The sequence below is a fragment of the Somniosus microcephalus genome, chromosome 9 (assembly GCF_052327205.1).
Source record: "Somniosus microcephalus isolate GS21.2 chromosome 9, FLI_Smic_1.0, whole genome shotgun sequence".
In the NCBI taxonomy this organism is placed as follows: domain Eukaryota; kingdom Metazoa; phylum Chordata; class Chondrichthyes; order Squaliformes; family Somniosidae; genus Somniosus; species Somniosus microcephalus.
Window position 1 is genome coordinate 131865164 of NC_140995.1, and position 25665 is coordinate 131890828.

Genomic DNA, 25665 nt, shown 5'->3' on the forward strand with positions numbered 1-25665 from the left:
CGTGCCACGTACGCCATTTTAGAACCAAATTTTGCTGCCTGGGAGTTTGAAGTATCAGAACATGTATATTTAAGTTAATTGTTGGATCCACCCCAATAGTAGCTTAACTGGTCTTTTTAGTTAAAAATGGTAATTAACTAATATGCTAAACTCGAATAGCAATATGCAGAATCAGATCATTCTCTACCTAGTACGAATTGGGCTACTGTGAAAAATGGTAAGCGAGCAAGTGTGCTCAAGACAGTGCGTGCATCATTCTTGCACCTACATATGCATGCAGTGCATGTGAGCATGAAAATTGTTGTTAATCAAACCCAATTATGTGTTGAGAAAGAATGCAGATAATTGGATAGAGCTGACTCTAGCCTGTTTCATAATTTTAAGCACAAAAGAGTGTCGACTGTGGCTCAGTGGGTGGCCCTCTCGCCTCTAAGTCAGAAAGTTTGTGGGTTCAAGTCCCACTCCAGAGACTTGAGCACAAAAATCTAGGCTGACACTCCAGTGTAAGTACTGAGGGAGTGCTGCACTGTCGGAGGTGCCGTCTTTCGGATGAGATGTTAAACCAAGGCCCCGTCACATGGCACTATTTTGAAGAAGAGCAGGGGAGATATCCCCGGTGTCCTGGCCAATATTTATCCCTCAACCAACATCACTAAAAATAGATTATCTGGTCATTATCACATTGCTGTTTGTGGGAGCTTGCTGTGTGCAAATTGGCTGCCGCATTTCCTACATTACAACAGTGACCACACTTCAAAAAGTACTTCATTGGCTGTAAAGCGCTTTGGGGCGTCCGGTGGTCATGAAAGGCGCAATATAAATGCAAGTCTTTCTTTTTTTATATGCAAAAAAAGCCAGTAAAAAAAAAGCCTAATAATTCTTTTTTTCAAAATGTCTATTCACTGTGGAAAAATATCCTTAATACTATTAATTCTTTAGTCAATGTTTTATACAGAAAATCAATCCAATGCCAGATGGTTTATGTACTTAGACTACTCAGCTATATTTTTTGTTCAAAGGTCCAGCTTGGACTGTCAGAAAAAACAAGGATAAAAGTAGAGGTCAGCTGCATGAACAGACTGCACAGCACTGAATTCCATTAGAAATTGTGACCATCTTCAGAATGTTGTTGAAATAACAAAGGTTGAAGCTGAACGAGACCTACGAGCCGTAATAAACTTGACACTAAACATGTCCAACCAATGCAAAGGAGCAATCAACAATGCAAATAGTTGAACAACATAGCCAAAACAGTAGAACATAAGTTAGAAAAAGTTGTGATTCAAACAGTACAGTGCTCTGGCCAGACCATATATTGACTACTGCATCCAATTCTTATTGTCAGGATACAAAGTAGAAATTCAAGAGCTGGAAGCGCATTGAGAAGAGCCGCGAGGCTGATATTCAATACCAAAAGATCTGGAGCTAAAAAGACTGGAGAAACTTAGGGGGAAAAATTTGGTTACTTTGCACCTCCTGGGCGCAAAGCAACTAGTGCCTGGGTACGGCGCCGCCAGCTCCTCCCGCAAAATTCAGCGGGAGGTTAGCGGCAGCGGTAACCGTTAGCGCCGTGCACTGCTGGCGATGATGTCATCGCCGTGCGCAGCGCCTCGCCCGCAATCTTCGGTAGCGCCCCCTGACTTACCACCAGACACTATGTCCGACAGGGTCAGGGGGGCCTACCTGCAGCCGGGGCGGCGCTAATTAAAGGCGAGGTGCCGGGCGGCCATTTTTGTTGCTGGCCGCCTGCCAGCACCTGCCCCCGTTGCTGTTCCCGGCCTTCTGAGAAGCCCCCCCGCGGAGTGCCGGCTGCGCTCCTTGAGCCCGGTGCTTCTCGAGTGCCAGGCTCTTTTGCCGGCACTCTGATCCCGGGTGGCCCAGCTGGGCCCCGGGACGCGTTGCACAAGGCCCCTCCCCTTTAAGGAGAGGAAGGCCTGCAGTACCGCGGCACAGCGTGTCGCAATATTCCCTCGCAGCGCCCCAAGAGGGAGGCGGGGCACTTCCAGTAGCGTCCTGCTTCCCTCTTGGGGTGCTACTGATGAATTTCGGCCGCGGGAGCGCTAATTTTTTTGCGCGCGACTCAATTTTTCCCCCTTAGGCTTTTTGGCCTGGAAATGAGGTGCTGTGAGGTGACCTTATAGAAATAGTTAAAGGTGTGGAAAAGGTATCCGGAATACTACTTTAAATTAAGGTGCAAGAGCAGCACCAAGGGACACATACTTAAACTAGTAAAAAGGAAATTTAGGATCAATATCAGGAAATCATTCTTCACACATGAGAGTGATCAATACATGGAGCAGACTCCCAAACACAGTTGTAAAGGTGAAAACCCTGGGATCATTTAAGAAACAACAAAAAATGCTGGAAAAACTCAGCAGGCCAGGCAACATCCGTGGAAAGAGAAATAGAGTCAACGTTTCGGGTTGAAACCCTGTAGAAGGGTTTCGACCCGAAACGTTGACTCTATTTCTCTCTCCACGGATGTTGCCTGGCCTGCTGAGTTTTTCCAGCATTTTCTGTTGTTATTTCGGATTTCCAGCATCAGCAGTATTTTGCTATCATTTAAGAAACAATTGGAACCTGTAATGGGTGGGGGATGGGGGCAGCGTTGGGGACTTTGATTGTTTTAGGATGGATGGATCAAGATCGTTCCAATGGCCGTCTTCATCCATAAATCATCTTCTGTCCTGATGACTCTAATGTCTTAATAATGAGATGATCTACAGCCTGAAATTCCCTCCCAAAACCCAACTCTTTTTCCTCTTTAGATCCATTTTGTTGCTAACACCTTTGTGAAGCACTTTGGGACTTTTCCCTGCATTACAAATTGCTGTTGTTGTCTTTAGCTCCTAAACAAATTTAGAAAATATACTGAAACATGATTTCAAAATGCTGCAAAAGTTTGTGATTAAAATAAGGCAAGTACTCATTTGTTAGAAAAACAATCAGACACTGCAGCATTAACCTATAAAATACCTAAACATTCAAGAGCTCACCTTTCTTGTGGAACTGCAAACCAATACTCGGGCTGCTTCCCTCTCTTCACATATTGATGCATAGTAGTCATGCTATATGATATAAATGACTTTCGCATAGGTTTTCCAACTTTAATGCAGAGGAACATGGGTGGTTTCTTACTTTTCTCCTCCTTTGATGGAAGCATGTCTGAAAATATTTTTAAAAAAAAGATAGTGCAAAGGAAGGTCTTGTTCCTTATTGATATAAATGGGCTATTGTAATTGGAATGGGCTATTGAAATGAGATAGAACACAGTAAATCAGGTAACACTGGTTTCTAATCACCCTTACACTCTTTTCACTAGACTCCCTCTAAAACCCACCTCTTTTGGTCATCCCTAACATCTCCTCCTTCGGCTCGGCACTCATTTCCTCTTGCACTTCTGTGAAGCACCTTGGGATGTTTTTTCTACATGAAAGGCACCACATAAAATGCAAATTGTTGTCATGATAAGATCTGATAAAGGTGATCAAATTATGAGAGATTTTGATCAGGCAAATAGCAAAAACTTTGAAGGTCGAGAGCTAGAGAGACAGTTTGAAGGTCGAGAGCTGGAGTTACAGTTTGAAAGACGAGAGCTGGAGAGACAGTTTGAAGGTCGAGAGCTGGAGTGACAGTTTGAAAGACGAGAGCTGGAGTGACAGTTTGAAGGTCGAGAGCTGGAGTGACAGATTGAAGGTCGAGAGCTGGAGTGACAGATTGAAGGTCGAGAGCTGGAGTGACAGTTTGAAGGATGAGAGCTGGAGTGACAGTTTGAAGGTCGAGAGCTGGAGTGACAGATTGAAGGTCGAGAGCTGGAGTGACAGATTGAAGGTCGAGAGCTGGAGTGACAGTTTGAAGGATGAGAGCTGGAGCGGAACCCGGTTACCAGGATGCCAAGTTGGACAGCCAGGGGTAATGTGCAGGCCAGGTGTGTGGACGAAACCGAGGGGAAACATCGAGAAAAACTGAGAGGAAACATAGAGAGAGAGAGAGAGAGAGAGAGAGAGAGAGAGAGAGAGAGAGAGAGAACATCGAGAGAGACCAAGATAGAAACATCGAGAAAGACTGAGGGGGCACTTTATTTATTTTATTTTATTAATTAATTAATTAAATTTATTTAATTATAAGTTGCGAGTTCCTCACGATGCTCTCCCAGTGCGGCCACCCTGTAACCAGAGATTATTCTAGAAGCCTGGGTAGAAATATCAATGTAATTACTGTAGAAATTACTTTTTTTACATTATTGCTTGTTCATTTTATGTGCTGTCTTTTTATGTCTTTTATTTATTTTATGTCTGCTTTATTTATATTTAAAGTATGTATGCGTGTATATGTCGGTATGTGTTTTTTTGTGATGGCGCCGATGAAGATGGCTGCCGTCCTTGCGAGCTCCGTGCGTACCAGGCAGCTAAGTGTTCTTGCTGCTTGGTGCTCTCGACTCGTCAAGAAAAAAGCATTTCACTGACTAGATTACACTTCTTGTATTTAGTTATGTGACCAATAAAATTGAAATTGAAATTGAAATTGAAATTGAAAACTATTTCCACTGGTCAGTGAGTCTGTAACTGGAGCGCATAATTCTAAGAACAAAGAGAGAGGTTAGGAGAATTATTTATCTATTTTACTTAGAGCAGTGTTAAGATATAAAACCTTGACAGCACAGATGGTGGAAATTGAGACCATCTTGTCTGGGCTAGCTCTTTGCCAGAGCAATCTAAAACTAATCCCACTGTCCCGGTCTCTTCTCATAGCTTTCTATTTCTCTCTGCTTCAATTTTGAATCTACTTGTCCCTTAAAATATAGTGGTCTCTGCCTCAACTTCTCCCTCCAGCAAAGGATTCCACCATGCTCCAACAGATCTCGTGTAAATACATTTTCCCTAACCTCTCTCCTCACTCTTACTGATTATTTTAATTTGATGACCCCTCATCACAGACTCCCCAACCAGAGAAATAGGCCTAGAAATTCAGTTTGGGCCCGCCAGCTCGCTTGCACCCAGAAGTTACCGCTGCGCGCGGAGCCACTTGCGCCCGCCGGAAATTCAGTTTCAGTGCCCCAAGTCGAAGCCGGCCGCTATTCAAGGGTGTGGCCGCCCCCGCTTGGGGCGCTGAAACTGAATTTCGGCGCGCTAGGTGCCGCAGCGCCACCCGCTGCGGTGCTGCAGGCCTTCCTCCCTCTCTTAAGGGGGAGGTGCCTGCAACAGCGAGATCGCCGCTCGCTAGTGCCGGCAAATGAGCCCGGCACCACGGAGAAGTGCCGGGCTCCCGGAAAACAGCCGGCAATGCCGCGGGGGGGGGGGGGAAAAGAGGCCGGGGAAGGAGGTGCGGGCAGGCGGCCGCCGCACCTCCGCCTTAACTCGCCCCACTAAGGCTGCAGGACGGCCCCGTTTTCAGATCGCTGTTTGCGGCCGCTGCGGAAGAGGCGACCACAACTAAATATGGCGGTCGGGCCGGTAGCGGGGCACTGCGCACACCGATGACGTCATCGGTGGCGGCGCAGCGCTACTGGCTAACGCCGCCATTACCGCAGCGCTGAATATCGGCGCAATCTCAGCAAGTGGCGCAAAAGCCCTCTTTGGGCGAAAACTGGGCGCAAAGCCTACTGAATTTCTAGCCCATAGTCTTTCCATATTCAACTCATCAAAACCCTTCATCATTTTAAGAATGTCTTGAATATGCTCTTAGGCTGTTCAGCTCCAATAAATATCGATCCAGTGCATCAGGTCTTTCCTCATAACTATACTTTCCTTATCCCTGATAAATCTATGCTGTATTCTCTCTATGGCTTTACTGTCCTTTCTATAAGGGGGCACCCAAAAACTGCACACAGTACTCTACTGTGCCCTAATCATTGCCTTGTACAAATTTATCATGACCTCTTTGCTCTTGTACTCTATTCCCCTACTTATAAAACCCAAAACACTGTTGACCTTTTTTTAATGCCTTTAATATAGAATTTTACAGCACAGAAGGGCACTATTCAGCCTATCACGCCCCTGCCCACACCCTTTTAAATTTTCTTTCTTCTTATCCACTTCCCTTTTAAAAGATAATTATGGATTCTGCTTCCATCACTATGTCTGATAGGGCATTACATGGTCCAACAACCTTCTGTGTAAAAATTTCTCCTAATCTTCCTTTAGTGATGATTTTAAATTTATACCCTCTAGTTACCAACTCACCAACCAGTGGAAATAGTCCTCCCAATTTACTTCATCAAAACCCTTCATAAATTTTGAGCACATGTTAAATCTCTTCTTAACCTTTATATATTACTACACTCACACTTTCAAGAAATTATGCATTTGCACCCCCTAGTGTCTTGGTTCCTGCACACCCTTCAGCATCGTTCCATTGTATGTACTCCCATTTGTTGTTAGTCCTCCCAAAATGCATCTCACGCTTGTCCATAATACATTGCATCTTTTACCCAACTGTCCACTGCACTAATCTGTCTATGTCCTCCTGAAATATTTTACAGTCCTCCTTGATGGTTGCCCTACCAGAAACAGTGGCAGAAGTGGAATCCATAAATAGCTTTTAAAACGGAAAGGAGCAAATATTAAAGGAAAATTTTAATAGGATATGAAGAAAGGCCAGGAATGGAACCAAGTGTAAAGCTCTTTCAGAGAGCTGGCACAAGCATGATGAGCCAGATAATCTGCTGTAAAATTCTGTGATTCTATCATTCCAACGAAAGTGAAATATTTACTATTTACCTTCGATTGGTCCTTTAAGTTTGTTAAAGAAAGCTTGCAATTCTGATTGACAGCCAGCTTCCAAATTATCTTCTTCAACTACTTTCTTCAAAGAGGAGTTTGTAGTGTCGTTGTTTAGATCAACACCAGATGAATACACCTGCACTGAGGGAGTTTTGCTCCCTTTACTCAAGTCATTTTCTAGGTAGGTCCCTTTGCTTTTAGTAGTTGAAATGTCATCACTGTTGCAGGTAACTTCATTGTCCACAGAACTGCCCTCATCTAAAGGAACACCTACCATTATAGATGGGTTTTCAGAAGAATGAATGCACAGTTTCAACAATTGCCCAGTTAAAGTTTTTTCAAGCATGGTTTGTTGGTTATTGCAATCACTAATTTTCACAAGCAAGTCATGTTTCTTACACTCCACTGGATCAGACATAGTTGTAGGTTTCTCTTCAGTAGTTGAATCATTTTTGTAATATTCATGGCTTTGCAAGACAGGCTTAGTTGTACTGGCTTCTGACAGTATATCTTCAGCAACACTTCTATAAATACAATTATCAGAAGCTGCAGCACTTTCCTCTTTAACTGGGGATGGTGTAAGTTCAGTAAAAAGTTCATCAGATGCATCTTCCATACTTTGTTTGACAGGACAACAGTTTTCCAAAGAATCATGTGCCTTCAACTGGCGATTTTTACTCATGCCCTTAAAACGATTAAATGGATTTAGGTCCTTCTCAGCAGATAGATCATCCCAATCTCCAGGCCTATACAGGGGAGAGAGATCCTTTGGTACATCACTGTCAGGATAAATGATGTATGCATATGGGATGTTAAAACAAAAATAAAAATAAATGAACACAAAAAGGTCAAACAAAATCTAAAATCTTGAAATGAAAACAACAAAAGTAATGAGAAAAATAACTTAAAATTGGACATGTAAAATGCAGTAAAAGAGATTACAAGGTGAATAATATCAATTATGTTATCTACAAAGCTTTTATAGGTAGAATTATAATGGGGAATAAGGAAATTGCAGAGAAATTAAACAAATACTTGGGGCTGGATTTTACCAGCCCTGAGAAGGCGGGTTTGGATGCGGGACTGCTGGGAAAATCCCCAAACCGCCTCCAACCAATCTTCCCAAGAGTCGGGTCCCCGATTTGCACAGGGACCCGACTCCTTGCAGCAAGAGGATTATAGCCACTTAACAAGTAGTTAACAGGCAGTTAAGAGGCTTTTTCCAATTTTTCAACTGCTGCTGCGGGCTTCCCGACGTCAGGAAACCCCGCCAGGGTAAGTGAGGCATGCTGTGGGTCTGTTATGTTGGTGTTTGGATGACAGCCGCAGAAATGGTGTGAAGGATGCAATGGGACACTGGTTAGTATCAGAGGTAAGGATATGTTGTGAAAGTAATTTTTAATGTGGTTAGATGTTTCTGCAGGTGACAAGCTGTGACGTGATTGTGTAGCCTCATCTCATCAGGAGAAGTGACAGATGGCTTCTGCAATCTCAGCTGCAGCTGCCAACTGTTTTATCCGAAGGAGAGAGTAATTGGAGAGCCTGGGTGCAAGGGCTCACCTTTGGACAGTGATCGTCAGTGTTTGACAGCACCTCAATGCTGTCAAACACTGTCAAATCATCTGTCAAACAAGTGTGGTGCATATGCGTTTAAGAAAACCGGCAGATGAAGCGTCATCAACTGACGTCATTCGACACCGGCTTTCCCTTAATTGGCCGGCAAGCCCGCAGGGTGGGCTTAACAAGGCCAAAATAGCGGCTGTTCGTCAGACGTCGCTGGGGGCGGGACTAGAACCCGGAAGGCAGCAGTCCCGCCCTCAACACGTCGTGGTGAGCAACATCCAGCCCTTTGTGTCTGTCTTCACGGAAGACGAAGCAAAAAACTTTCCGGAAATAGTGGAGAACCAAGGTCTAGCGAGAATGAGGAACTGAAAGAAATTAGTATTAGTAAAAAGATAGTACTGGAGAAATTAATGGGACTGAAAGCCGATAAATCCCCTGGACCTGTTGGCCTACATCCTAGGGTTTTGAAAGAGGTGGCTATAGAGATAGTGGATGCATTGGTTATCATTTTCCAAAATTCCATAGATTCTAGAACGGTTCCTGCGGATTGGAAGGTAGCAAATGTAACCTCACTATTTAAGAAAGGAGAGAGAGAGAAAACAGGGAACTACAGACCAGTAAGCCTGACATCAGTAATAGAGAAAATACTAGAATCTATTATTAAGGATGTGGTAACAGGGCACTTAGAAAATAATAATAGGATTGGGCAGAGTCAACACAGATTTATGAAAGGGAAATCATGTTTGAGAAATTTGAGGTTGTAATTAGCAGAATAGATAAAGGGGAAACCAGTGGATGTGGCGTATTTGGATTTTCAGAAGGCATTCAATAAGGTGCCACACAAGAGGTTATTAAACAAAATTAGGGCTCATGGGATTGGGGTAATTTTTATTTATTTATTATTTGTTCATGGGATGTGGGTTGCTGGCAAGGCCAGCATTTATTGCCCATCCCTAATTGCCCTTCAAAAGGTGGTAGTGAGCCACCTTCTTGAACCGCTGCAGTCCGTGTGGTGAAGGTGCTCCCTCAGTGCTGTTTGGGAGGGAGTTCCAGGATTTTGACCCAGTGACGATGAAGGATCGGCGATATATTTCTAACTCAGGAATGTGTGTGACTTGGAAGGGAACTTGGAGGTGATGGTGTTCCCATGCGCCTGCTGCTCTTGTCCTTCTAGGTGGAAGAGGTCGTTGGCTTGGGGGGAGGTGCTGCCGAAGAAGCCTTGGCGAGTTGCTGCAGTGCATCTTGTATATGGTACACACTGCAGCCACGGTACGCCGATGGTGGAGGGAGTGAATGTTTACGTTGGTGTATGGGGTGCCAATCAAGCAGGCTGCTTTGTCCTGGATGATGTCGAGCTTCTTGTGTACTGTTGGGGCTGCATTCATCCAGGCAAGTGGCGAGTATTCCATCACACTCCTTACTTGTGCCTTGTAGATGGTGGAAAGGTTTTGGGGAGTCAGGAGGTGAGACACTCGCCGCAGAATACCAAGCCACAGTATTTATGTGGCTGGTCCAGTTATGTTTCTGGTCAATGGTGACCCCCAGGATGTTGATGATGGGGGATTCAGCGATGGTAATGCCGTTGAACGTCAAAGGGTGGTGGTTAGACGCTCGCTTGCCTGGCATTTGTGTGGCGTGAATGTTACCTGCCACTTATCAGCCCAAGCCTGAATGTCATCCAGGCCTTGTTGTATGCGGGCATAGACTGCTTCATTATCTGAGGAGTTGCGAATGGCACTGAACACTGTGCAGTCATCAGCGAACATCCCCATTTCTGACCTTATGTTGGAGGGAAGGTCATTGATGAAGCAGCTGAAGATGGTTGGGCCTTGGATACTGCCCTGAAGAACTCCTGCAGCGATGTTCTGGGGCTGTGAAGATTGACCTGCAACCACCACAACCATCTTCCTTTGTGTTAGGTATGACTCCAGCCAGTGGAGAGTCCCCCCCCCCCCCACCCCACCCCCCGATTCCCATCGACTTCAGTTTTACTCGGGCTCCTTGATGCCACACGTGGTCAAATGCTGCCTTGATGTCAAGGGCAGTCACTCTCGCCTCACCATTGGAATTTAGCTCCTTTGTCCACGTCTGGACCAAGGCTGTAATGAGGTCTGAAGCCGAGTGGTCCTGGCGGAACCCAAACTGAGCATCAGTGAGCAGGTTATTAGTGCCGCTTGATAGCGCTGTTGACAACACCTTCTATCACTTTGCTGATGATTGAGAGGAGACTGATGGGGCGATAATTGGCCGGATTAGATTTGTCCTGCATTTTGTGGACAGGACATACCTGGGCAGTTTTCTACATTGTCGGATAGATGCCAGTGTTGTCGCTATACTGGAAAAGCTTAGCTAGAGGCACAGCTAGTTTTGGAGCACAAGTCTTCAGTACGACAGCCAGGATGTTGTCGAGGCCCATAGCCTTTGCTGTAATCCAGTGCGCTCAGCCGTTTCTTGATATCACGTGGAGTGAATCGAATTGGCTGAAGACTGGCTTCTATTGTAAAAGGAAATAGCTATATTCCAAGAGATACACCATCCTATGAACAGATTTCTGATATTATTAATACATGACATACTGGGTTTAAAAGTCTGGAAAGCCTCGGCGACACAAGCTGTGTCAATACAGGCTTCGGAGATAAAATGAAGTGTTAACACAAAACTTGTAAATACCACACAAGCTTTTGAAATGGGAATTGATTGTTAATACTGAGACAAAGGCCCCGATTTTCGGCTTGTGTGGGAAATGGTTGGGTTTCCCCGAATGTGGGGTTTCTGACACACATAAAAAAGTGTCAGCCAGCTCCACGCAATTTTCCCTCAAGTGGCCAATTAATTCCCAGCATGTGGGAAGCCTTGCTAATTGTCCAATTCGAGTCAGAAATCCCCACAGTATGATGTCATCATTCGTGGTGCTTTCAAGGTCCTTAGCAAGTACTGCATCCTCTGAAGGCTTCCAAACGAACCATACAGGATGGCAGAGGAGCCTGCAGCAGCTGTGGCCAGTGCCAGACCCCAAGCTGCCTTCAAATTCGACGAGGCTTCACTGCAGGCATTATTGGATGGGGTTAGGGCCCACAGGGAGGTCCTCTTCCCTAGGTCAGGGAGGAAGAGGCCTCCCAGAGACCAATGCTGCATGGATGCAGGTGTCAGCAGATGCCAACTCGCTGGGAGTCACCAGAAGAACCTTGGCATTACATCTCTAATGCCTTCCTTTACTCCCCCACAGTACCATCCAGAGCCCCCGTCCTCACTGTGGAGGAGGAAGAGGCTGTGCAGCCAGACTCCTCTGAGGGCACAGCGTCAGCAGAAGTAAGCGCACCCAGCACCAGTGCAGACACTCACACCTCGGGGGGACCTTGGGAACATAGAGTAATGTTGTCACTTGGTGTTTCACAGCTCACAAGTGAGCCTCAGCAGATTCTGGAGACAGGGACAACAGTGGAGAGTCCTCGTCGGAGGGCGCAGGACTCTGCCAGCTCAGCTCAGCTGCGCTACATGTCGACCCTCTGCCTCTGGGTCCATCCGCAAGAGAAGAGGTGATGGATCTCCATGCACAGATGCAGGAGTCTCTGGCAGGTTTTGTCTCCAGGGTTGCTGCGAGTGTGGAGCAAATGGAGGAGTCCAGCGGCGGCCGGGACTGAAGCGGGTCGCGGAGAAACGGCGGTCTGAAAGTCGGACGGGGCGGGGAATCAGGCGGAGGGGGGTCCCGACCTGCTTTATCGGCCCCCGGCCGCATGAAAAGCTGCCCGACGGCTGCCAGAAAATTGACCCCAAAGACTCTATTGAAGAAGCAAAGGCTTGCTTCCGAGATGTCTGCAGTTTGGAACCAACACAATAGCAATGCCCAAGTGTTAAAAACTAACACTTCGAACAGAAACACAGAATGTTAAAAAAACATGTGCCTTTGATAAATGTAACATCAAATGAAAGACAGGAAACATAAGTCAGTAATATAACCAACTAAGATGGCTAGGAAAACAAACACCCTAGTTGAAGTGCTTTTAACTTACATGTTGTAAATATGATACCTGCAGAACATTTTGAAAATATGGCTTCAATAGATGACACCGAGCAATCACATTGTTTTTCAATTGAAAATGGAATAGTTAGGAGTCACGACGTCTGCTTCCAAACAGCAGAGGTGATTTTAGAATTGAATGGAAGGCCTTCGATAAGAATGACATCAAAGAGATAAATCTGTTGTAGCCATTTTATGATATGTTTTGAAACACCTAAACAACAGACAGAAGTCTGCAAGCTAACAGTAAAATTGGCAGGAAGAATAGAAAAGAATTCAACAAAGAATGATTAGAGATAATTAGCTTACATCAGCAGAAAACTTCAAAGAATAAACCACGAAAAAAAAGGTATAAAAATAGAGCTTTTCAGATGGAAAGTCAGAAGTCGCTGGAAAGGGCAAGTGATTCTCAACTTCAGAAGCACGCTCTAAGTTTTTAATTATTTGAGTCTCGGGGATCAAAAAGGTACTTTTAATTTGATTTTGGTGGATATTTTGGATTAAGAATAATAGAAATGTAAAAATGTACAAAGTTAAGATTTGAGAATAAGGATATCTGAGAATAAGAAATGTAAGCTATTTGTATTTTGAACTGTTACAGTTGCGATTGACTCATCAGCTGTTAACTGTATGTCGGCTCTTAAATAAATCTATATATTTTTAGAATTGTCTCAAATAGTATTTCTGTATCAAACTCGCGAACTCAATTTCTGTACACTCTTTGGTGAGGAGTTGCAGAATTCTGGGAGGGGGTTTTCCGGACCCTCATAATATCCGGAAGGTTACAGCCTAGTTAAACTTATTAAAAGTGCTATCTGGAGGACGGTAACATCTTTACATCGTTCCTTTCCTTTAGAGAGATAGCCTGGACCTTTAGACCCAATTAAGCGTCTTATAGAATTTGGCTATCTCTAACTTTAGTTGAAGGTGAACGTCTGGGGAATACGCCTGACCTGGGGTAGCCCGAAAAGGGCTAGGACTAGTAATTATCCCTTCACTGTGATGGTGGAGACTTCAGGAGAAGGCCGATATGGATCATCCACTCGGCACTTCTGGCTGAAGATGGTTGCAAACGCTTCAGCCTTGTCTTTTGCACTCACATGCTGGGCTCCATCATCAATGAGGATGGGGATATACATGGAGCCTCCTCCTCCAGTTAGTTGTTTAATGGTCCACCACCATTCACGAATGCATGTGGCAGGACTGCAGAGCTTTGATCTGATCCGTTGATTGTGGGGTCGCTTAGCCCTGTCTATAGCGTGCTGCTTCCACTTTTTAGCATGCATGTAGTCCTGTGTTGCAGCTTCCTCAGATTGGCACCTCATTTTTAGGCATGCCTGGTGCTGCTCCTGGCATGCTAGCATGGATTGAGGATTGGTTAACGGACAGAAAACAGAGAATAGGAATAAACAGGTCATTTTCGGGTTGGCAGGCTGTAACTAGTGGAGTACCACAAGGATCAGTGCTGGGGCCTCAGCTATTCACAATCTATATATCAATGATTTGGATGAGGGGACCAAATGCAATATACCCAGGTTTGTTGATGATACAAAGCTGGGTGGGAATGTAAGTTATGAGGAGGATGCAAAGAGGCTTCAAAGGAGATATAGACATGCTAAATGAGTGGCAAGAACATGGCAAATGGAATATAATGTGGAGAAATGTGAAGTTATCCACTTTGGTAGGAAAAATAGAAAAGCAGAGTATTTTTTAAATGGTGAGAGATTGGGAAATGTTGGTGTTCAGAGGGACCTGGGTATCCTTGTACACGAATCACTGAAAGTTAACATGCAAGTACAGCAAGCAATTAAGAAAGCAAATGGTATGTTGGCCTTTATTACAAGGGGATTTGAGTATGAGTAAAGATGACTTAAATTATATAGGGCCCTGGTGAGACCACACCTGGAGTATTGTGTACAGTTTTGGTCCCCTTACCCAAGGAAGGATATACTTGCCATAGAGGGAGTGCAACGAAGGTTCAGCAGACTGGTTGCTCAGATGGGGGGATTGTCCTATGAGGAGAGATTGAGTAGACTAGGCCTATATTCTCCAGAGTTTAGATGAATGAGAGATGATCTTATTGAAACATACAAAATTCTTAGAGCTTGACAGGGTAGATGCAGGGAGGATGTTTCCCCTGGCTGGGAAGTCTAGAACCAGGGGGTCACAGTCTCAGAATAAGGGGTCGGCCATTTAGGACTGAGATGAGGAGAAATATCTTCACTCAGAGGGTGGTGAATCTTTGGAATTCTCTACCCCAGAGGGCTGTGGAGGCTCAGTCGTTGAGTATATTTAAGACAGAGATTGATACATTTTTGGATATTAAGAGAATCGAGGGATAAGGGGGATAGTGCAGGAAAGTAGAGTTGAAGTAGAAGATCAGCTATGATCTTATTGAATGGCCAATCCTGCTCCTATTTCTTATGTTCTTTCTTATGATTCTTAGAACTCAGTATGATTTGAACATTTGAAACTGTAGCAACATGGGAAAGCAAATGCAGAATTGGTTATTTTATACTTTAAAGCTTAGAACAAAGTAAATTCTGCAGATGTAATGAATAGATGTTTTTCTCAATTTTAAATGAACAATGTAATTCCCTTTTAGTAGATCCAGCACTCCTAGTTTCTGTCATAGTGTCCTTTTTACTATAGGTCATTTAAAGTCTTCTATGTGCTACTTTTACTAAATTTTAGGCTGTTCGACCAGAGAATACTTTATATTATACTTCAATTTTACTATTAATGGCCTGTAAAAGCGCACAAGTAAAAGGTAAAGTGATTTTCCAAAGCAGAAATAATAATTGTTATAAAGGAAATTACTTACGACGGAAGTGCATCTTTAATCTTCATGTGTGAAATATCGGGGTATAAGGCAATGGATACAACTTCTTCCATGGGACAAATGAGCCCATACTCCTCACAACCATTCTCTATGACAAGGGAATCGGATTTATGTGGGTCAAACATTATGTTGTTTGGAGTGACAATCATAACTCCTCCCACTACACCCTGGTGGTGAAAAAAAAGATGTAATTGTACAATGTACACACAATACAAGAGAAAATTGCAATAATTCAGTTACAGCTCCAGTTTTATTAAAAATATGATACACTACTACAACTCATCACATACTATAGTTATTTGAAGGTTTCACAATTTATTTATCCTTAACGTTGGAATTTAGAGACAAAGAAAAGCTTCCATTTATATAGTACCCCATCACCTGAGTATTCCAAAGTACTTCAGATAAAATGAAATACTTTGTAGTGCAAGGACTGTTATGTAAGCAAAGCAAGATCCCACAAACAGCAATGACATGAATGACCAGCTAATCATTTTTTTGTGGTAGTGGCAAAGGAAGGAACGTTGGCCAAGACATTCCTGTTTTCTTCAAATAGTGCCATGGTATCATTTAACATCCACCTGAGCCACTGGAACAGACAGTAAAGGCCCAGCTTATCCAAAATGGGGTATTTCCCACCCCCTTACAGCACAGCACTCCCACAGTACTGCACTGAACGGGCTTCATAAATTATGTGCTGAAGCCTGAAAAGAGGCTTTCAGCTGAGCCAAACTGACATTGTTCAGGGAGGTAATTCTAGGTGTAGTATCTGAACAGTTAGCTTCCAATGGTGGTACATGGAACAAGGAATAATTCAGAGACAGAGAAAAGGAAGATACAGATAAAGGCACACGGCTGGAGAAAATGGCTCAGATAAGGTGGAACAAGGTCATGGATGGTTCTGGGGCACAAGTAGCCATTAAAGGTAGCAGAGGACAAGGATGACGGGTGTCCATGCAATCTTGGATTATTGCTGTCCAGTAGTCCATGTTCTTTTTACCACCAAAATGTGTTCATTTAAAAAAAAACTTTCATGCTCACATTTGCATATGTGCACGCAAGAGTGATGCATGACTGTCTTGAGTTGGTACTTTGAACGAAGAGTATAGGTCAGTACTTTTGATTATACAAACTATCCAGCCTAATTGATTTTCTCTGTAAAACACTGACTAAATAATCAACAAAAACTAGAAATTCCTCTTTCCTCCTCTTCGCCTCTCATATGTGAATAGGCATCTTTTATTTTAACCTATACCTTTTGTACATTTAAAATTATAAAATAATCTTGAGGATTATTGTGAAGGACTTTGTACCATGTTTAAATTCAGCTGATGGCTTTGGAAATCTTATTACATTTTTCTGCACCAAATCTGCATATGTGCAAAATATGCAAAAAGTGTTCAGGAAGGGCAAGAAAAAGGTTGAAAAAAGGTATGGAGCTTTCTTGGTGGAAACAGCAAATCAAATCAATCGTCAACTATAGGGCAATTAGTAAACCTAGAGCAGACATCAAGGCCCGGAATTTGCGGTGGGTAATAACAGCGAACTAACAGCGTTCGTCATTATTACCCCTGTGAAACTGTCTGCAACTCCAGGATGTAGCGCATGCGCATCTAAACATGGAAATCCTGAAGTTCTGGTCAGTCATTCACTGCTCTGACACTGGCTGCGCTGTAAACCACCACCCCCTCCCCATAGCCGGTAATCAGTGGAATCAGTGAAACTGACGAAAACTTAGGCTTTTCTGCAGTAATATCGCTGTTATATACTCCATTAAATATTAGGCTTTGTTGGATTAGGTGTAACAGGAATTTTATCAGCATATTGACTGCAAAACAAACGTTATGGCCCTGAAAAACTAATTTTAATTTTGTGGAGTGTCAAATTTTTCCATTATGATCAAAATTAAAACATTTTAAGAAAGATTAAATACATTTTTTTTTTTAAGTTTGTTCTTGATTATTTCAGGTTATACCTTATCCCCATGTGAGAGCCCCAATCTTAGTTTTGTTCTCCAACATTTTTTAAAAATCAGGATAAAAGCAGGTTCTCATTTCCTACTTCCCTGTCTGTGAGAATTTTGCAATGTGATTGGCTGCTTAGACAGCTCGTTGACGTCACAGCAGATTGCGTTAGGGATTCCCCATTATATTGCACTGAAATAACTTGCGCTTCGAAAAAGGCAAACGTTGCACCATGGAGATTGCGAGATTTCTGTGGGCAGCTTTCTTCGGGGCCTACGGCGAACCCCTTTGCTATGTCGCTGACCACAAATTCCGTGCCATTGACTTCAGACATACAGTTTACAGGGTCCAGATTATCAGTTCTCCCAACAACATAGGCTTACTCCTGGAGTATGTGGAAGAGGCAAAGATTACATAAGAACATAAGAAATAGGAGCAGGAGATTCGGCCCTTCGAGCCTGCTCTGCCATTCAATATGATTAGCTCAGCTCCATCTTGCCACACTATCCCCATATCCCTTGATTCCCTGAATATCAAAAAATCTATCGATCTCCATCTTGAATATACTCAATAACTGAGCATCCACCGCTCTCTGGGGTACAGAATTCAAAAGATTCACAACCTTCTGAGTGAAGAAATGTTTCCTTCTCTCAGTCCTAAATGGCCAACCCCTTATTCTGAGATGGTGACCCCCTAGTTCTAGAGTCCCCAGCCAGGGGAAACATCCTCTCAGCATCGACCCTGTCAAGTCCTGTAAGAATTTTATTTTATATGTTTCATTCTTATAAATTCTAGGGAATATAAGCCTGGTCTACCCAATCTCTGCTCATAGGACAATCGTCCCCATTCCTGGAATCAGTCTAGTGAACCTTTGTTGCATTCCCTCTAAGGCTAGTATATTCTTTCTAAGGTAAGGGGACAAAAACTGTGCACAGTACTCCAAGTTTGGTCTCATCAAGGTCCTGTATAATTACAGTGAGTCTTCTTTACTCATACTCCAATCCTTCTGTAATAAAGGTTAACATACCATTTGTTTTCCTAATTGTTTGCTGTACCTGCATGTCAACTTTCAGTGAATCGTGTACAAGAAAACCCAGGTCCCTCTGAATACCAACATTTGCCAATCTCTCACCATTTAAAAATGCTTCTGCTTTTCTATTTTTCCTACCAAAGTGGATAACTTCACATTTGTCCGCATTATATTCCTTCTGCTATGTTCTTGCCAACTCACTTAACCTGTTTATATCCCTTTGCAGCCTCTTTGTATCCTCCTCACAACATACTTTTCCACCTAGCTTTGTATCGTCAGCAAACTTAGATGAGGGGATTGAGTGGAATGTATCCAAGTCATTGATATTGGCCTAGAAATTCAAGTAGGCCAGAAACCTGCCGGTAACAGCGCTGGCCAAGGTTAACGGCCGCCCACAGAAAGAGTGCAGGCAGCACCAGTATTTTGGTGCTACCTGCTAATTTACATCAGCAGAGCGGAGAATCTGTGGTCCAATGCACTCTTTCTGGCGCTAATCTCAGCAGAAGGTCGAAGGTTGTGTCAGAAGGCTCAGTGCGGCGTTCTTGGGCAATGTGCATTTGGCAACGGCTCCTGTGTTTTGCTAGCGAGTCCGCTGATGGCCCTTGTAGGGTTGGAGCATTGTGCGTTGCGGCACATTTGTTTGTCCACGGCTCCCCTCTTACTTGCACGTACATTTCTCTGGGTGTTTTGTGGGGTCCACAAATGGGTGCCAGACTGCCTGGTACTCCCACCTTCACAGTCTGCCATAGCGCCACAGATCTTTCACCTAAATGGTTGTTCTGTGGAGGCTTGCGCTCCATCATAATGCTGGAGGAGGAGAGGGATGGGGATGCACTGTCTTACAGCTAGCAGTGACAGTGCACTAACCTGCAGATCGCATAGGGCATTCACGCCTTGGTGAGTGGCTCTTAAAGCACAGACTCAGATCTGGAGGGACTCCTGGAAACACCACATAAAGACTGCGGCACACATGTCCTTGAACTGTTGCATGGGACATCAATGGAAAGACATTTTTTTTTAAAAAGAGGAACATGAACTCTTAGTCAGGAGTTTACTGGTGTAAATGGTGCCGAAGAAAATTCAATAAAATTTTTAACAGCAGACTTTTGATGAACTCTGAGAATATGCTGTCAAGCCTTTTAAAAGCAGACTTCCAAACATTGCATATCATTTTATCAGTTTCTAAATGAGAAAACCCCAATGTATAAAATTTAAGGAAATGCAGCTTTGATTCTCCCCCCCCCCCCCCCCCCCGAGATTATTACAACTGTAGTACAGTACAACTTATTTTAAAAGTACCTCCTATACTGTTTGACTCACCCGGGGGATGGGGGGGGAGGGAGATTTGATGCCTCTCAGTGGAAGCAGTTTTCACCCCATTTGCTCTCCATAGTTCACAGTTATCCCAGCAGCTGTTTACAGTATGGGTTCTAGTTCACTGCTGCTTTCTCCCGACTCTCCGCGCTGTCAACGGCAGCACGCACAGGCATGCTTTGGAGAGGGCAATAAGAGGAGCAGTGAGCTCCAAAATGGATGAACGTGCGTCAATTCGGCGTTGCACGCCACGCTCCTACTAATTAAAATACTTTCCGCGAGCGCAGGCAACGGCAGCACTGCCGACCTACTAAAAATGGCAGCTGCCGCGGGCGAAAGTGAAGCGGCCGCCAATTTTTCCACAAAACGAGCCTTAACAGCCAGCATGAACATCTCCAATTTCTAGGTCATAGATTGTAAATAGCTGAGGCCCAAGCACTGATCCTTGCGGTACCCCACTTGTTACAGCCTGCCAACCCAAAAATGAGTAGTTTATTCCTACTCTCTGTTTTCTGTCTGTTAACCAATCCTCAATCCATGCTAATACATTACCCCCAATCCCATGAGGCCTAATTTTGTGCAATAACCTTTTGTGTGGCAACTTACCGAATGCTTTCTGAAAATCCAAATACACTACATCCACTGGTTCCCCGTTATCTACACTGCTAGTTACAACCTCAAAAAACTGTAACAGATTTTTCAAACACGATTTCCCTTTCATAAATCTATGTTGACTTTGCCCAATCATTATTATGATTTTCTAAGTGCCCGGTTACCACGTCCCTAATAATAGAATCTAGCATTTTCCCTACTACTGATGTCAGGCTAACCGGTCTATAGGTTCTCGTTTTCTTTCTCCCTCTTTTCTTGAATAGCGCAGATACATATGCTACCTTCCAATCTGTGGGGATTAAAAATGATAAAGATTCAAATTTATCAAGATAATCACTGTAGTTACCTCGCCATCTGTTATGTATCTGCAGTTCATTTTTAAAAAATTTTCAGTAAGTGGTTCATCATCTTCTGAACCTGATGATGTTACTCTCACAATAGATTGTGTATGCATCGGTGAGGAGAGGAAATTCCTTGCAGTTACTTTTCTTGCAAGATCAGCATCCTGTAAAGGTTGGATTAGTCAATTAAGTTTACAAGTAAAAGTTACTATGAAATTGAAGTAGTTCAAGAATTATAATTATATTTCTGCTGATGCTTTTTAATGCATATTTACATAAAAAATCTTCTGGTCTAACAACAGGATCTGCATACAGTTTACAGGGTCTAGATTCTCCATTTTCCCAATAACATAAGCATCCTGTAAAGGTTAGATTACAAGTAATGTATTATTTCTAGAACAAAGTATTAGATACCAACTTGAATACTTACTGGAAGTTTATCGTACTCAGCATCAGATGACGGTGGAGTAAGAGGGCTACCACAGTCTGGGGAATCTGCTGCACCAGATGAAAAATGTGTATCTGGTACGTATAAAATCTGAAAGGTGCAGAAGGCACTTTGAATGTGAGCAACCTCCAAAAATATTTGTCAAATATTAAATTAGTATTTGAGAAATTTTACAAAGTTACTAAAGCCATACCTGACCAGGAACAACAACACGACTGAAAAGCCTGTTAATCTGCACAAGTTCATTTGGAGTAACATCGAATTTCAAAGCTATGGTATTAAGTGTATCTCGAGACTCAGCCTACAATATATGAAAAAAATTGAATTGTACAGTCGCCATCTTATACAAGAATATTTCTTTCCCCATTACCTTACATAAATATAACTTTTTCCACTGTACCCAACTTCTCAGCTACATTTATATGGATAACTATTAAAATACATCTTATAAATCAGTAATTGAATTCTTACCATATATTCAGTGGTTCCCATTGGCTTCTGAGCAACCATTTTCTTTTCCTTCTCATTGTTTATCTGACTGTCACCTTTTTAAAAAAAAAAATAGAAAATATCAAAAATCTTTTTATTTAAACATCAGTTAAATGTGATTACTAATTTTACATCAACACCAGTCAATTGTTCAAAAACTTTAAGAAATGATCCTAAGCGGTTTATAAAGCACAGTATTCTACAGCTCAGATCGCTTCAAAATATATACTGTTATTATTTTCTGGCGACCAATTGCAAATTATCAATAAACTTGCAGCGAGTGGATTACAATTGTTATTCCTTCTTTTACAAAGTCAAATGCCAACTTAAAAAACCCATCCCCAATGTGTATATAGGTAAAGTAATATATATATGGGCAGGATTTACAGGCACTATGCTTATTTCAGCTATCAACTTAAGATCATTATGTGCATGATTACTACATGATAATCATTGCTATGTATCCATTATTTTATTTGTATCTCTAGCTTTGATATATTTAAAATTCTTCGATATAGCACACTTCCTGTAAATATAACAATTACTTGCTGTAATAAGTTCTCACCACACTATTTCTAGCACACACAATTTATCTCTCATATTATTGCTGTGACTCACTCCAGCTCAGCTTCTCCCAGCTAGCGAGCTGCATCTCTGAGCTAGGTAGCTTCATAGTCCAAGCCCAGTGAAGATCAGACTGTTCACCTGGCCTAACTCCTACCAACTATCCCCTTTGGCCACTTGCCAGGCAGAGTTCCCAACCCATCCTATCCCAACAGACAATCCACCGCTGGCCACTCCCCGGTTACTACTCCTGCAATTATCAGTCCTCTCACCAATTCCAACCTCCTGTTGCCAGCAAGATGAAGCCTCATCCTCATGCCACTTGCCAGGTACAGAGCTGGAACCAGCTGTTCAACTAACAAGTTGTTCAAAATGCGCTTTAAAAAAATTAATTAATGGGATGTATGCGTCGCTGGCAAGGCCAGCATTTATTGCCCATCCCGAATTGCCCTCGAGAAGGTGGTGGCGAGCCATATTCTTGAACCACAGCAGTCAGTGTGGTGAAGGTACTCCCACAGTGCTGCTAGGTAGGGAGTTCCAGGCTTTTGACCCAGCGACGATGAAGGGGAACTTGCAGGTGATGGTGTTCCCATGCACCTGTTGCTCTTGTCCTTCAAGGTGGTAGGGGTCACGAGTTTGGGAGGTGCTGTCAAAGAAGCCTTGGCAAGTTGCTGCAGTGCATCTTGTAGATGGTACACACTGCAACCACGGTGCACTGGTGGTGGAGGGAGTAAATATTTAAGGCGGTGGATGGGGTGCCAATCAAGCAGGCTGCTTTGTCCTGCATGGTGTCGAGCTTCTTGAGTGTTGCTGGAGCTGCACTCATCCAGGCAAGTGGAAAGTATTCCATCACACTCCTGACTTGTGCCTTGTAGATGGTGGAAAGGCTTTGGAGAGTCAGGAGGTGAGTCACTCGCCACAGAATACCTAGCCTCTGACCTGCTCTTGTTGCAACAGTATTTATGTGGCTGGTCCAGTTAAGTTTCTGGTCAATGGTGACCCCCAAGATGTTGCTGGTGGGTGATTCGACAATGGTAATGCCATTGAATGTCAAGGAGAGGTGGTTAGACTTTCTCTTAAACTGTATTTGCTAACATATGTAGTGTAAGTGCATTAGTGCTTTAAAAAAAAAATAACAGCATGCTCCAAGCAGATTGTGTAAAAACGTCCTTGAGTGGAAGGGACACAGATGAAGGCTGACAGTCTCCATTCTCATGCATCCCCTCCAACTACCTAGTAATACTATTAAACCCAAGTCCATCCAAAAAGCACTGCCAGATCCTAGGCTCTCCAGCATAGATCCAGACCTTACCCTCATGCTCTCAGAAATGAAGACATCTCTCCCCAATCCTCTGACACTGTGATCCCCCTCCCCGGTACTCCCACACCCCATGATCACCACCCACACCAATGGTTCCGAATCTCTATCACCCAACCAACACGGCCATTACCTTAATCATGACTCCCGTCTACACCCAAACTCCCTCCCACATCCACCAACCTCTCCCCAAACACTTCTTGTAACCTGCCACCCCATCCCACAGCCTAAGGCCACCATATCTCAGCAACTGACCAACACTTCTAGAATCCCAACACATCAGGTCCGGTAATGCTGAAGCCCAGTATTCCCAGACCTAAAGACCCTCCACTCCACAAAATTTCCACATCCCACCAGCCTCTCCAGAGCTCCTACATCTCCAGAACCACCATCTCAATGCTACCAGGCCACAAATACCTTCTGCCACTCATCATTACTACACGCCCAACTGCCTACAACCTGAAATATCTTCATATATTCCCTGGATTTAAAAAAGATAAACAAACATACAAGAATAAAAGCCACTGATTTACAATCTCATGAAAATAGACAATCACATAATTCATAAGAAATAGGAGCAGGAGTAGGCAATTTGGCCCTTCAATAAGATCATGGCTGATTTTCTACCTCATCTTCACTTTACTGCACTCTCCCCATATGCCTTGATTCCCTTAATATTCAAAAATCTATCGATCTCGGTCTTGAATATACTGAATGACTGAGCCTCCACAGCCCTCTGGGGTAGAGAATTCCAAAGGTTCACCACCCTCTGAGTGAAGAAATTTCTCCTCATCTCAGTCCTAAATGGCCGACCCCTTATTCTGAGATTGTGACCCCTGGTTCTAGACTCCCCAGCCAGACGAAACATCCTCCCTGCATCTACGCTGTCAAGCCCTGTAAGAATTTTGTATGTTTCAATGACATCACCTCTCATTCTTCTAAACTCTAGAGAATATAGGCCTAGTCTACTCATTCTCTCCTCATAGGACAATCCCCCCCATCCCAGGAACCAGTCTGGTGAACCTTCGTTGCACTCCCTGTATGGCAAGTATATTCTTCCTTAGGTAAAGTGACCAAAACTGTACACAATACTCCAGATGTGGTCCCACCAGGGCCCTATATAATTGCAATAAGACATCTTGGCCTAGAAATTCAGTAGCGCCACGTTTGGGGTGCTACAGTCGAGCGTGCGCTAAATTTAGTACCCGGCGCAACTTAGCGCCACCTTCAGCGAAATTGAGTTGCTTCGCCCCAAGAAGTTCTTGCTGCGCTAAAGCAGGCGCTGCACAACTATCCTAAGGCGCTAAGCCGGAGAGGCGAGGCGCTACCACCGAGGGCGGGTGCAGGTGCAGCCAGTTAGCGATTGCAGGCAGACACACTGGCGCTGGTCAACTCTTAAAGGGGGAGGGTCGATTTGGCTTGCAGCCACGCCCTGCACATTGGAGCCCTGATTCTCGGCCTGGACAGACCTGCTGCGACATCGTTACGCCTACGACCATGGAGAGGGCCAGGGAGTGAGCGCAGCGCTTCAGTGAGGGGGCCCTGAAGGTTCTGGTTGGCGCAGTGGAGCGCAGGCGACCTATCCTCTTTCCGGACAGTGGCAGGAGGCCGCTGCCCAACGAATATCGAAAAGCTTGGAGGGAGGTGGCACACAGAGTGACCTCCAGCAATGCAGGAAGAAGTTCAACGACCTCACTCGGATTGTCAGGGTGAGTACCCTTTCCAGTATCCTCTTCATCCCTGCATGTGCACCTCACGTTATGGCCAAAGGGTCCTGAAAGCCCCAATGCCCAGCCCTCATCCAACACCTATGGGCCTCTCATGAAAATCACATGCCCATTCACCACTTTACACACTAAGGGCTATTCGACCATGGGAGGCAGAGCAGCCAAGATCAGGGCTTCACACTGTACTCAGAGCCCGTCCTTTCTCTTGCAGGGCAAGCTGGCCCACAATAGGAGGCAGCAGCAACGGACCGGGGGAGGCCGTTCTGAACTTAAAGACCTCAGCGATCTGGAGCAGCGAGTGGAACGGATTATGGCAGGCTGGCTGATTGGCCATGTCGCCACTAGAGATGCCGACCCCGTTCTGGACAGCAGTGGTAAGGTCATCACCTTTTTGACCTCTCTTTCCACTTGTGCCTCACACCAGAATCCTTTGCCACTATCGAACCAATGCAGTGCATTGCAGCACTCATGTCTCCCTCGCTGCCGCCCTGTCCTCACGCTAAAGCAACTCTGGTACCTCCCTGCTTTCAGATGCTGATTCGCGAGGTGAGGAGGCGGGCCCTCAAGCTGCCACTGTGAGTGAATCGGAAGGCGAGGAGGAGGAAGAGGAAGCCGGAACATCAGTGCCACCCTCAGCCGAGGCAGCCCATGGCCATAATGGGGACACGTCTTCCCTGGAGGGGAGCAGGGGGGGGGGAAGGGTCCGAGGAGGG

General features: G+C 44.2%; 1 protein-coding gene across 5 annotated transcripts in view; it reads right to left on the minus strand.

Annotated features, from left to right (window-relative positions):
* LOC147112692 (nuclear receptor coactivator 7-like) overlaps positions 1–25665 on the minus strand; it is a 169112-nt gene that overhangs the window by 52293 nt on the left and 91154 nt on the right. For 4 of the 5 annotated variants that reach the window (XM_085997199.1, XM_085997197.1, XM_085997200.1 and 1 more), the window contains 7 exons: positions 21326–21399; positions 21048–21155; positions 20837–20944; positions 20412–20570; positions 15128–15312; positions 6720–7501; positions 2997–3165 (listed from right to left, as the gene is read on the minus strand). In XM_085997199.1, the coding sequence (XP_085853325.1) occupies positions 2997–3165; positions 6720–7501; positions 15128–15312; positions 20412–20570; positions 20837–20944; positions 21048–21155; positions 21326–21399 (1585 nt within the window). The remainder of the gene's footprint in view (positions 1–2996; positions 3166–6719; positions 7502–15127; positions 15313–20411; positions 20571–20836; positions 20945–21047; positions 21156–21325; positions 21400–25665) is intronic. The other variant, XM_085997198.1, reaches the window with a different exon arrangement.